Raw genomic sequence first — 13872 nt, forward strand, 5'->3', positions numbered from 1 at the left:
TGGGCGACAGCTGCGGGGGCACAGCGCTCAGGCGAGGGGGTTATCGCAGGCAGCCAGGCGGCGGCGGACACCCCCGAACTCCTTGCGGGCGGCGCGCACGGTGCGGGCTCCCTCGAGGTCCTCAACCCCACACCCTGTGCCCCTCCCGGGCCGGCCGGGCAGGAAGAGCGCCCTCCTAAGGCTGCAGAGCCACCTTCCTCCCCGGGCCCCTGTAACTGGGGACACTCGGACGGGAAGGATGGGGAGAAGACTCGGGAAGACCCCGAGGTGGCGTTTTAGAGACACGGACCTCCCCTCCCACACCTTCCACCCGCCCCCCCGCTGGTCCCGGGAGGGGCGGCCTCTCCCCGCCCCCGGGCCGCGAGGCCCGCTCCCTCCTCCCGCGGCCAGAGCCCGGGCCAAGTGGGCGCGCCCGGCCCCGGGTCGGCGGATCCGGTGTCGGCTGCAGCTGGCAGTGCGGCTGGCGGGCGCGGGCGGCCCGCGGGGCCGACTATTAATACCGCGGCCGCCCAGCCCGGGTCGCGCAGCCATGGCCAGCCCGGAGCCCCGGCGCGGCGGGGACGGCTCCGCCCAGGCCGCGAGGTAGGAAAGGACCTTCTCAGGCCCGGGTCACCACCCCCCCAACCCCGGGGACGGGGTGCTGGGCGGATCCCTTCTCCCCAAGAGCGCCTTTCGCCAGACGGGGGCGGTGGTCCAGGCGGGGGTGGGGCACAGGGCGGAGCCACCCGCGAAGGGTGATAGGGGAGTCTGGCCGGGGACGAGGCCGGGGGCGGGGGTGGAGGTGGGGGACCGGGGGTTCCGACACTTCCGCTGGTCTGGAGGCTTTTCATAATTCCCCCTCCCCCTCCCACGGGCGATGTGAGGATTAACCCCTTCACACTAGCCGGCATCAACCATCAGATACCGGATGGTAAAGACCCTCCCCGTTTTCTTTCCTTCCTCACCCCAAATGCAGCTGGACATGGAGCCCTCCAAGTCGCTGAATTTGCTGTGTGGAAGAGACTTGGTGCAAGGTTGGGCGGCTGCCAGCTTGGAGTTGAGAATCTGTTCATTCTCTCTGGTCTGGGGCCTGGGAGGGGGTGGGGGGAGGGTCCCCAGTCCCAGACCAGCAGGAGGGCCTTGGCTGGCCAGGGGCCCTGGAGGGGAAGCCCTCTCCATCATCCCTACTATCAAGCTTGCCCCTGGTGAGGGGCAAGGGACCTGTGGCTGAAGGACTTGGGGTGAGTAGGGAGCATTTCTGCCCCAGGTCAACCTGTAGCCCTGGACTTCCTCTTGTAACAAGAGGTAGAAGTGCAGTCACACACACACCTGTCACCCCTTCCCTGTCACCACCGCACGAAGCTGAGCCTAGTTTTACACATGCACTCACCTGTACTGTTGTACACACAGAGCCAGCCACACACCACCCCAGGCCTGCGTGGTATCACAACACGCCCAGGCGCAGCCCTGATGGCTGGGGTTGGGAGCCACTGGGATCCTATAGGGACAGGGACAGAGTGGCAGAGGCAGGCTGCTTGGAGCCCAAGGAAGCCTGAGGTCAGGGGCCCCAGCCGAGCTGGCTGCCTTGCCCCTAGACCTCCTGTAGTCTACTTTAAAAAAAAATTTATTTATTCATTTGGCTGCCTTGGGTCTTAGTTGCAGCATGTGGGATCTTCACTGTGTCGTGTGGGCTCAGTAGCTGTGGAGCTCTCTAGTTGTGGCACGCAGGCTTAGTGCTCTAGGGCATGTTTCATTAGGGGAACTGCAGTTCCCAGCCAGGGCTTCCTGGTGGCTCAGTGGTGACAACGCAGGACATACAGGCTCAATCCCTGGGTCAGGAAGATCCCCTGGAGAAGGAAATGGCAACCCACTTCAGTATTGTTGCCTGGGAGATCCCAAGGGCCAGGGAGCCGGGCGGGCTACAGTTCATGGGGTCTCAAAAGAGTTGGCTACAACTTAGCGACTAAACAACAACAAAGTTCCCCGACCAGGGATCGAACCCTTGTTCCCGGCGTTGCAAGGCAGATTCTTAACCACCGGACCACCAGGCAAGTCCCCCATAATCTACTTCTCCCCAGCTCTTTAGAGAGAGGCAGCTGAGTGAGGGCAGCACCTGGCAGAGGCCTGGCACTGCGGGTGAGGTGACTGAGGCAACACGGTGTGTGGGAACAGCACTGCTTACAAGTCAGGAGACCTGGACTCTACGTCCAGTCCTGCCACTTGACCTTGGCAAGTTTCCTCCTTGGAGCTCAGTCAGTTGCCGCTGCGTACATACACAGAGCCCCACCCTAGGATACAGAGAATAACTGTGCTTGTCGTTAGGAAACGGACTGTCAGGGGAGACCGACAGATGCACTTCTGGAACGCAAAGCACTTAGTGCAAAGATGAGCTGCATATAAAGTGCCTTGAGAACACAAGAATGGGAGTTGACTGGGAAAGGCTTCACAGAGGAGGTGGGGTTCCAGCAGGATTTGAAAGATGAGTAGAAATTTGTTAAGTAAATAGATATAAACATATTTTGAATGTTAGGACCGAGCTTGTTATACCTGCTGTACTTATTTTACCTCTTTTAGGCCTAACGCCTATTCCATCTAAGACGAGAGTGGTAAAAAGGAGCCCTGGCTCTAGAGCCAGACTGCCGGCCTTCAACAGGCTCTACCACGTACGAGTTGTAGAACTCTGAGTGAGTTCTTTACTTGGTGCGTTTTGGTTTCCTCATCTATAGATTGGGGATAAATCCTATAGCTCAGATGGTAAAGAATCTACTTGCAATGCAGGAGACTGGGGATTCGATCCCTGAGTCAGTAAGATCCCCTGGAGAAGGAAATGGCAATCCACTCCAGTATTCTTGCCTGGAGAATTCCAAGGACAGAGGAGCCTGGCAGGCTACAGTCCATGGAGTCACAAAGAGTCGGACACGACTAAGTGACTAACACACACAAGTGAGCGTGGTATAAATGAGTATTTATGGAGAATGCTTAGAATACTGCCTTGAATGCAATTATGTCATTCCAGGGTGGAGGACTCAGCTGGAACATGATGTGAGGGCGGTCTGCTGGCAAAGCAGGGACTCTGTTGAGGATCTGGGTGGGTCTGGCTGGCTGAGCAGGTGCAACCTTCTTGGTGTGAGGAGCTCCAGGCAGTGTAGGACTGGTCTCTAGACAGGCAGTATACAATGAACTATATGTTCCTAGCTGGACCCTTTAGACATTGTGGGGTAGGAGTGGGAGGTATAAAAGTTAACACATGTTCTGAGGGACTTCCCTGGTGGTTCAGTGGCTAAGACTCCCAATGCAGGGGGCCCAGGGTTCAATCCCTGGTCGGAAACCAAATCCCACATGCAGCAACTAAGAGTTCACATGCCACAACTAAAAGGTCCTGTGTACACAACTAAGACCCAGAAAAGTCAAATAAATAAAAATAAATATAAATAGATAAACTTAATGCGTGTTCTGCTGCGGTTCACGGGGTCACAAAGAGTCGGACACGACTGAGCGACTGAACTGAACTGAACTGAATACGTGTTCCAGAAAGTCAAGCATTGGGTGGGCCGTGGGGAGTAATTCAAGATGAGGCTGAAAATGTATGTTGGGGCCACATCTTGAAGGGCCTGCAATCTGTGTGAAGCAGTTCACTATCTGGGTGAAGTGGAGTGGGATGGTTTGCTTTATATTAGAGCAAGTTGCAGCCCTGTGAAAACTAGACTGGGATGGGAAAGAAGAAGGCTTATGGGAAGGCTGGTACAAGAGTGCAGGTGAGGGATGATGACTTGGATGAGGGTCTTGGTAGTGGGCTGAAGAGGAGGATGGAGACTGGAGACTTTCTGAGATAGAAATATCTCACTTTTTAGTGAGTAAGCTGTTTAAAGACCACTTGTCCATCAACAGAATAATGTATAAAGAAGGTGTGGAACAGATATACAATGGAATATTACTCAGCCATAAAAAAAGAATGAAACAATGCCATTTGCAGCAACATGGATGGACCTAGAGGTTGTCATACTGAGTGAAATAAGTCAGAGAAAGACAAACATCATATGATATCTCTTATATGTGGATCTTAAAAGAATGGTACAAATGAGCTTATTTACAAAATAGAAATAGAATCACAGATGTAAGAAACACACATATGGTTACCAGGGGTGGGGGAAGCAGGGGGAGGGATAAATTGCAGATTGGGATTGATGTAAACACACTATTATATATAAAATAGATAACAAAGAAGGGCCTACTGTATAGCACAGGGAACTCTACTCAGTACTCTGTAATGGCCTATATGAGAAAAGGATCTTGATAAAGTGGATCTAAATAAATATGTGTATATATATATATATATATATGTAAATAGATGTCTAACTGATTCATTGTGCTGTACAGCAGAAAGTAACACAACACTGTAAATCAACCATATCCAATTAAAAAAAAAAAAGCCACCACACTACTTTCTCATCAGCCTGATATTCAGTGATATATTTCTCTAAGTTGGAGAATACAGGTGTAACAAGCTCAGAGAGAAGGATAATTTGTTGGCAGTTGAGTTTGAGGTGCACTTCAGGTGTTACTTGGCACCTGATGCTTGGCACTTTAGGTGAAGCTACCTGAAAAAAAACAAACACTCCATGTCTGGTAAAGGGAAGTGAACGACTAGGTGATTGTTGAGGTGTCTTCAAGCTTTAGGTTTTGGTGGAGGTGCTGGGGTTGAATGAGGCCAGTGATGTCTGGGGCCTGCTGAAGCCACACTTTTGTGGTTTCCTGAGCACCATCAGGGGTTATGAAAGGGAAGCCAGGGATTCCTGGGGTGTAGAGAGGAGGACTGAGAACACAGTGATTTAGACTAAAAATAGTCTTTATTGGGAACCTGGAGCTAAGAAATAGAGCTTAAAACCTGGACACAAGTAAACCTTTCCAATACAAATCAAATTTTTTGTTTGATATGTGAGGCTTTTCATTTACATTTTTTATCCCCCAATTTTTTAAATTCAAATTTAGTCTGTTTTGTAACTGGCACTCTCTGAGTATCTGAGTTTCCTTGAACAAATTACTTAATCTCTTTAACCTCCATTTCCTGATCTGTAAAATGTAAATAATAAATGTAACCATCTCATAGAATTGTTATGAGGATTAAATGAATCGATATATGTAAAGCATTTAGAACAGGGCCTGGAACATGTAACAGGACCTTTAAAAGTGTAATTTTGAAACAGAAAAAACTAAAGCCACTTGAGGGCCAAAGCAGCGGGAGAGCATTCCTCAACAGGAACGGAGAAAGCTAGCAGGCAGCTGGAGCTGGGTTAAGGGGCTCATGTGTTAGAAGCACAGAATCTGAATTCAGAGCATCTGACAGGCTAGAAGGATGGGCCAGTTCTAAGATGAAGTTTTATAGGAACAAGAGATATGGTTTTAAAGCACTTACTGTGAAAAAGTCTTAAGGATTTTACTCAAACTCAGCATTTATGAAGAATATGAGGGACTTCCCTGGTGACCATTGGTTAAGATTCCACATTTCCAATACAGGAGGCACAGGTTTGATCCCTGGTCAGGGAACTAAGCTGCCACATGCTGCATGGTGTGGTCAAAAAAAAAGAATATGATAGAGCTGCCCTATAAGTTAAGGGCATCTTGACTACAGCAGTAGGAGTATAGGGTCCAGAGATTCACTGCTCAGAGTACACCTGGATTCTGCTTCCTATACCTATCCCCAAGGGATAGGGAATCAACTTGGAACCTGTAAGAAGTAATCCAAGTGAGGAGGGTACTGGAAACCTTGGCATGCATGGAATAGTTAAGGATAAATCAGTTCTCTTTATTTTATTCATTTGTGGCTGTGCTGGGTGTTTGTTGCTGTGCATAGACTTTCTCTAGTTGCGGCAAGCAGGGGCTACTCTCTAATTGAGGTGTGTGGGTTCCTCATTGCAACAGGTTTCAGTAGTTGTGGCGCAGCATGTGGAATCTTCTCAGACCAGGGATTGAACCCGCGTCCCCTGCACTGGCAGATGGATTCTTAACCACTGGACCACCAGTGGTTGTAGTCCCTCTTTATTTTTGAAATATTTTATTGAAGAGTAGTTGATTTGCATTTTTGTATTAATTTCTACTGCACAGCCAAGTGACTCAGTTATACATATACATATATATATTCTTTTTCATATTCTTTTCCATTATAGTTTATCACAGGATATTGAATATAGTTACCTATGCTATACAGCAGGACTAAATCAGCTCTCTTTAAGTGTTCGAAGAACTGACATGGAAAAGAAACTAGAGTGTCTGATTCTAGAAAGAAGAGTCAAGCCCAGGTGAAAACTGTGGGGAAAATTTTACTTCAACACTAGAATTTTCTTATGGTAATGGAACACAGAGTGGCTCAGGTGTGGTCTCCTGTCCTTTGATGATATGTAAGCAGAGACTCAACACTTACCTCGTGGGGATGGTGTCAGATCTAAGCAATGGGCTGTGTTGTGTGGGCTGATGAAGGCAAGGGGCAGACAACCGCCCTCCGAGATGTGAGAATTTGTTATAAGCTAGGGTTGTGTGTCCTGGTGGCTCCAGTCACAAACCCTCCCAGGACTGTGACCACCCTCTCACCTTGTCTTTTTCTTGCAGGGAAACAAGACCAGAGGTCATTTCTCCTCTTCAAGAGGAGAACTCTGCATCCCTGTATGAGCTGGGGACCTGGAACCCAGAAGTTACTCTGTCTTTGGAGGGGACCTTGAACTTAGAGGACATTCTCTACCTGGGGGACACAGGTGACCTTGATGAGGCTCTGTACGTGGAAGAAACTGAACCGCCAGAGGAGACGCTGCACATTGAGGAAACCAGGATGCCGGATGAGGCCCTGTACCTGGAGGAACCAGTGAGGCCGCAGGAGGAGGCTTTATATGTGGAAGAGCCAGTGAAGCCAGAGGGGGTGTTATATGTGGAAGAGCCCGTGAAGACCGCAGGTCCAGAGCAGATCTTTTACAGGGGAGACACAGTCCTGAGCGAGGAGAAGTCTAACCTCGAGGAGAGCCTCCGAGCAGGGCCAAGTCCCAGCACAGAGGGGAGCCTGAGCATAGAGGACCTGGAATTGCTGGAGGGGCGTTTCCAGCAGTGCATTGAAGCCGTGGCGCAGCTGGAAGAGGAGAGGGATCAACTCATCCATGAGCTTGTGTTGCTCCGGGAGCCCGCCCTGCAGGAGGTGCAGCAGGTCCACCAGGATATCCTGGCTGCCTACAAACTGCACGCCCAGGCAGAACTTGAGAGGGATGGGCTGAGGGAGGAGATCCGGCTGGTCAAGCAGAAGCTGTTCAAGGTGACCAAGGAGTGTGTGGCCTACCAGTATCAGCTGGAGTGCCGCCGGCAGGACGTGGCACAGTTCGCCGATTTCCGGGAAGCGCTGAACACCCGGGCGGCCCAGCTTTCAGAGGAACTAACCCAGCTCCGGGAGGCCTATCAGAAGCAGAAGGAGCAGTTACGGCAACAGCTCGAAGCACCTCCGAGTCAGAGGGATGGGCACTTTCTCCAGGAGAGCCGGCAGCTCTCTGCCCAGTTCGAGAGCCTCATGGCAGAGAGCCGCCAGGGCCTGGAGAAGGAGTATGAGCCTCAGCTGCTGCGGCTCCTAGAGAGGAAAGAAGCTGCGGCCAAAGCTCTGCAGAAAACCCAGGCTGAGATCCAGGAGATGAAGGAGGCCCTGAGACCGCTGCAGGCAGAGGCCCAGCAGCTCCACCTGCAAAACAGGAACCTGGAGGACCAGATCACCCTTGTGAGGCAAAAACGGGACGAGGAGGTGCAGCAGTACCGGGTAGGCTCTCTGGGTGTGGGAGGAAGGACAGTCTTTTAGTCTAGGGAGGAAAAGGGGACCGGGGCCAGATGTCTTTGGGCTGAAGGATGCTAGCATATGTGAAGTGAAGTGAAGTCGCTCAGTCGTGTCTGACTCTTTGTGACCCCATGGACTGTAGCCTACAAGGCTCCTCTGTCCATGGCATTTTCCAGGCAAGAGTACTGGAGTGGGTTGCCATTTCCTTCTCCAGGAGAGCTTCCTGACCCAGGGATCAAACCCAGGTCTCCCGCATCGCAGGCAGACGCTTTACCATCTGAGCCACCAGGCTAGCATATGTCGGAAGAGCAATTTGTTCCATGGGCAAGTCACTCACTTCTTTAGGCCATTTTCCATTTCATTCATTCAGGCCTGCTAGGGCTGAAAGTTACCTGCACTCTTAGTTTCCACAACACTTTTACATCAATGATCTTCATTAATCCTCCAAGTCAACTATTACCATATTTCTTAGATGAGGAAACTGAGGCCCAGTGAGTCGGAGTAACTTGAACTCTAGTCTGACCAACCCCAAATATTTCAGTGCTCTTTCCACAGCACCATTTTCCGATTCTGAGTGAATCACCCTTGGGTTTAGATAGAGCGGGAAGGAATGAGGCCAGATAGAATTCATTCTCTCCCCTCCCCGGTATTCACTCTCAAGCCCCACCTATCTGATCTCTGCTTTGAAGTTTTCCAGTCTTAAAAAGCCAGGATGAAATCTATAAACCTCTATCCCTCCTTTTCCTTTTTTGTGCATTTGTCACCATTTCAATCGTATTCAAGCTATTTCTGATTGTGAGCCAGTCCTAATCCCTTTTAGAACAAAATGGGATCTAAACACTAAGTGCATAAACAGTTCTCTCTCCCCGACAGACTGAGCTTTCAGAAGGTAGGGAGTATGTTTTACTTATCTCTGCCACCAGGCTCAGAGTATGCATCAGTTAAGTGCTGAATTCTGTGCTGCTGGACGCCATGAGAAGACCACAGTGCGGTGCTTTTCACAGTGTATTTTTGTCTTTTGAAACACACATTTTTTGGATGAACTTAAAAATCCCAGAGATTTTGACTTATCCATAAGGAAGATGTCCTCTGTTGAAAATGGCTGCATTCACTTCAGTGAAGATTTTGTCAAGCTTTCGATAGCTTATATTATGAAAAGAATAGGATTTGGGGGTCATAGTATTGAATGCCTTCAAACTATACAAATTTACCCACCCAACACCACCCCCCACCTCCACTGCACGGTTTTTTTTATTGGGTCATAATCTAGTGAAAGGGTGCTAATTATTTTTGCATAAACAAATACTATTCTTAACAGCTGATACTCAATCAGATGTTACTTTAATAATTGTAACCGAGGGTAGAAAATAACATGTGATTTAAGAGAGGTACAGATTATGAGTGCTATGGGATAATGAGATTATTTTTAGCCATGGATTAAATCAGAGAACCTGTAACAGAAGACAGTGTTATTTAACTACTGAAGTATAGGCAAGATCTAGACCAGTGCTGTTCAACATAAATATAATGCAAGCCTCAAATATCATTTTAAATTTTCTAATAGCCACATAAAAGAGAAATAGGTGAAGGTAATTTTAACATATTTAATCCAATAGATATAAAAATATAATTAGTAACTTGGCTGCATTCGAAAGGTGAAAAACTGAGAGGTGAGTTGAACCGTGAAGGTAGGTCAGGGCAGATCCCATTAGACTTTGAAATCCAGCCTAGGGAGTTTGGACTTTATTCAGTGGTCAGTTGGCTCCTTAAAGAAATTTAATCAAGGGATTAACATGATCCTCTTTTTTCAGTTAAAAAATGTATTTTTTAATTTTTGGCTACACTGGGTCTTTGGTGCTACATGTAGGCTTTCTCCAGTTGTAGTGAGCAGGGGCTACTCTCTCAATTGCAGTGCACGAGATTCTTGTTGTGGTGGCTTCTCGTTTGGGAGCACAGGCTCTAGGCACAACGGCTTCAGTAGTCACGGCTCTTGGGCTCTAGAGCTGGGGCTCAGTAGTTGTGGCCATGGGGACAGTCGCTCCGAGCATGTGGAATCTTCCTGGGCCAGGGCAGGCAGATTCTTAACTACTGGACCACCAGGGAAGTCCCCGCCTCACTCTCCTTTTAGAAACATTATTGGTGGCAGTGTGTAAAATGGGCTAGAGACTGAGAGGCAAGGGAGACTGATTAGAAAACTACTCCAGGTAAGAGGAAACAATGGTAGCAAAATAAAAGGGAAGCAAGAACGAACATAGAATAGTTTTGACTACAGAATGAGCAGGGCAGAGAGATGAGAAGTCAGATGCTTCGATTTCAGGGAAGGCTAACTCAGATGGTGATGCACTAAATAGGGAATCCTTGGGATTAGAATTTCCTTATATAGTATTAGAATTCTAGAACTGTTTCCCCAGTGATTTGCATCACTATACTGGATTTGTTTCAGATTTGATTATCTGTGCAGCTTTCCAAAGATCAATCTATGAGAAACAACCCTGATGAAAGTCTCCTATTGCTATACCACAATTAAAGTAGGAAAAAAGGTCTGAAAGAGGTAATTATTCTTTCTGAAATGACTTCTTCCTAAACTGTTTGCCAAAGGCCATGTATGACATCTGATTACTTTTCAAGGGTACACGTCACCCTGGTGACTTTAAATTTGCTTTCATCACCATCACCCATTCATTCAACAAATATTTAGCCTATTTTTTTTGTGCCAAGCAATGAGCTATGTGCTGGCAAGAGATGAGAACTGGTGGTGAGGGGTAGGGGTGGCGGACAGTCACTGTCCTCAAAAAGTTTATAGTCCAATAAAAAAATAGTAATAAATAAATTAAACAAAAAGAAAAGAAAAAACAGAAAAAGAACCAAAAAGAAAAAAAATTAATGGTAAAAAAGTTTATAGAAGAGGAAGGATATGAGATAAAACTTTCTAAAATCTAAGACATCCTGATCTAAGTATGTAAAGTGTGAGTTTTAGAATCAATGAAATAATTAACATGCTTCAATGTGATAGACAATGTTAATAGTTGTAGGAATAAAGCATTGTACTGATGAAGCAGGTATAATTACCCTTGGGGAAATTTCATATGAGGATTAAAAATAGCATGTACTTTAAGTTCTTTACATGTAATTCATTTAATTCTTACCTGAGATAGATGTAACTATGTAACTATTGTCACCATTTGAGAAACAAGTGAACAGGTGAGTCAGAGAAGTCATTTGTCCAGGGTTACACAGCTAGGAAGGGATGGAGGTGGGATGTAACCCTGCGCAATCCAGTTCAAGTTCACACTACAGTGTTTGAGCTGAGTCTTAAAAGAATGAATTCACTGTGTAGACAAGGGACGAACGCCATTCTAGGCCCAAGGAACAGCTCATAAAGCATGAAAACACAAATATGTTATGGGAAGTGTGGCTGGACCATAACAAATCTGAGAAGTGGATGAGGCTGGAGAAGTAGCATGGGACCAGACTGTAAAGGGCTTTATATATTCTTTAAGTCAGTGGTTTTCCTCAAAAGGTTTTCTTCAAAGCCACTCTTTCCCCAAAACGTTATATGGAATGGCAACATGTAAACATAAAAAAGACAGGTAAAAGTAGAGCTACTAACTAAAGAGTGACAAGTACACTCCAGCCATGGCCTCCTCCTGGGGTTTCATGGAAAACAGTTTGAAGACCGTTTAAGAGTCTGCCTATCTATGTATCTGGGCTTCCCAGCTGGTGCTAGTGGTAAAGAATTCGCCTACCAATGTAGATGTTAAGAGACATGGATTCGATCCCTGGGTCAGGAAAATTCCCTGGAGGAGGGCATGGCAACCCATTCCAGTCTTCTTGCCTGGAGAATCCCATTGACAGAGGAACCTGGCAGGCTACCATCCATAGGGTCGCACACTATTGAAGCAACTTAGCACTCATGCATCTATGTTATCTAGCTCTACTTTTATATCTATTTATGTGAAGGCAATAAAGTAATTGTTAAAGAGTATAAGCTCTAAGCTAATGGCAAACCCTGGCTCTACCACTAACTGGGAAACCTTGGACAAATTACTTAACCTGTGGTTCAGCTCCTTCACATGTAAAATGGGATTAATGGGTCTGCTGCAAGGAATGAACTTGTTAATAGTATCTGTAAAACACTTCTAATGGTGCCTGGCACTTAAGTATGCACTCTAAGTGGCAGTGTGGAGGATAGATTGAAAGAGCCTGAAAGACCACTTAGTGGGAGAGGAGATGTGAGGTAAAATGGGTGGAATTTGGTGACTGGTTGCAGTGGGTGGGGTGAATTTGCTGACAATGATCAAGTTTTTACCTTGAACTTGGAAGACTTCTAGTGCCGAAAGATGGAATATGCTTACTATCTGCATGCTTCACATCAATAAGCATTATGTGTAGGGTGCCAGACATACAAAGATCCAAGAACCTACAGTCTGATTGGGAGTTAAAGATCCCACATGCCAGGCAGCGAGGCCACAAGAACAAAACAAAAGCCACGTGTAGCTAGTGACTTCCATACTGGACAGTGTAGACTAGAGGAGTAATGGAGGTTCTAGTTAGAAGTGAGGGTCAAACTAGCAGGAGTCTGAATGCCAGACTAAAGAAAGTGGAAAGCCTATGAAAGACTGAAATGATAAGACGCGTGTTTTTTTTTTGGCTGCCCCAGTTTCCTGGCCAGGGATTAAACTCATGCCCCCCTGCAGAAGAAGCACAGTCTTACCACTAGACCACCAGGGACATCCTGATAAAGCAGTTTTTAAAATGTTAACCCAGTGATGCTACATAGGATTAAGAATGGAAATTGTCCTTCATTTCTGTCACTGTAATAATACTTCATTCTGTGACAGCTTCTCCCTGTCAAGAGCTTATCAGTGACAGTACAGATTGTCTTTACAAGCATGTTCTTTTGTATATCCAGCAAATGACAGGTTTACTAGATAGCAAGGCTTGGGAAACTGGGGTACAGAGGTATGCGGAGGGTTTTAAATAACACGCTTAGATGCTAAGGCCACATCTCTGCATGGTCTCTAAGCATGGTTATGTGTTGGATGGTGCTCAGTCATATTTGACTCTTAGTGACCCCATGGGCTATAGCCCACAAAGCTCCTCTGTCCATGGGATTTCCCAGGCAAGAATACTGGAGTGAGTTGCTATTTCCTACTCCAGATCTTCCCAACCCAGGGATCAAACTCAAGTTTCTGAGTCTTCTGCATAGGCAGGTGGATTCTTTACCACTGTGCCACCTGACTAGGCACTAAAAAAAGACCTTTTGACAATGTATGATGAAAGCTGAGATTCAGCTACAGTATCAAACACTGAAGACTGACATGCCTCAGGTAAACCAAGGATAACTCAGAGAACAAATTATTTAGATCATTTTATTTAGAACATGCTTCCCTGTTGGCTCAGTTGGTCAAGAAACCCCCTGAAATGCAGGAGACCAAGGTTCAATCCCTGGGTGGGGAAGACCCCTTGGAGAAGGAAATGGCAACCTATTCCAGTATTCTTGCCTGGAAAATCCCATGGACAGAGGAGCCTGGTGCACTACAGAGCCCATGGGGTTGCAAATAGTCAGACACAACTGAGCAACCACCATTGAGAGTATGCACCCAAACTGGATTCCAAGTTTATTATTCTTCAGAATCTGAGATAAAGTCACTGCCCCTTAAAAATATGCCAATTTCAGCACTCCCTTTCCTTCCCAACTCCCCCATGCTTTGTGAGGATCCATGCCAGCTAGCAGCCAAGCCACAGACTGACTTGCTGACATCTTCCTTACATCATTCTGCAGACATTAATCCGCAGAGAAAATATGTAGAATGATCCTGCCTGGTTTTGGCACAATGGGAAAGTTATGAGACCCAAGGGCCTCCAGGGCATGGCACCTTCATTTTCTAAATTAGCACTTTAGAACAAATTGCCCTGATGTAATAAGCAAAGGATATAGGAAATTAACAACTATGATTCCCTCATTAATAAAGCATCTACTTGCATGTCATGTTGTGGTAAGTACTACGTAAAGCTATGTCTGACTTCAACAAGCTTCAAATACAGTTATTCAAAGATACCTGCTTACATAAAGACTTGGTTTCTTTCAACTTCAA

General features: G+C 46.9%; 1 protein-coding gene across 6 annotated transcripts in view; it reads left to right on the forward strand.

Annotated features, from left to right (window-relative positions):
* SYNC (syncoilin, intermediate filament protein) overlaps positions 1-13872 on the forward strand; it is a 17724-nt gene continuing 3852 nt past the window's right edge. For 2 of the 6 annotated variants that reach the window (XM_081585838.1, XM_081585839.1), the window contains exons 1-2: positions 457-582; positions 6583-7759. In XM_081585838.1, coding sequence (XP_081441964.1) covers positions 530-582; positions 6583-7759 — 1230 coding nt within the window. In that variant the 5' untranslated portion in view covers positions 457-529. Of the gene's footprint in view, positions 101-456; positions 583-955; positions 1221-6582; positions 7760-13872 lie in introns of those variants that run through there. The other 4 variants (XM_081585841.1, XM_081585840.1, XM_081585842.1 and 1 more) reach the window with 4 other exon arrangements.

This window comes from Giraffa tippelskirchi, chromosome 3 (genome assembly GCF_054371585.1).
Source record: "Giraffa tippelskirchi isolate mGirTip1 chromosome 3, T2T-mGirTip1v1.2.pri, whole genome shotgun sequence".
Classification (NCBI taxonomy): domain Eukaryota; kingdom Metazoa; phylum Chordata; class Mammalia; order Artiodactyla; family Giraffidae; genus Giraffa; species Giraffa tippelskirchi.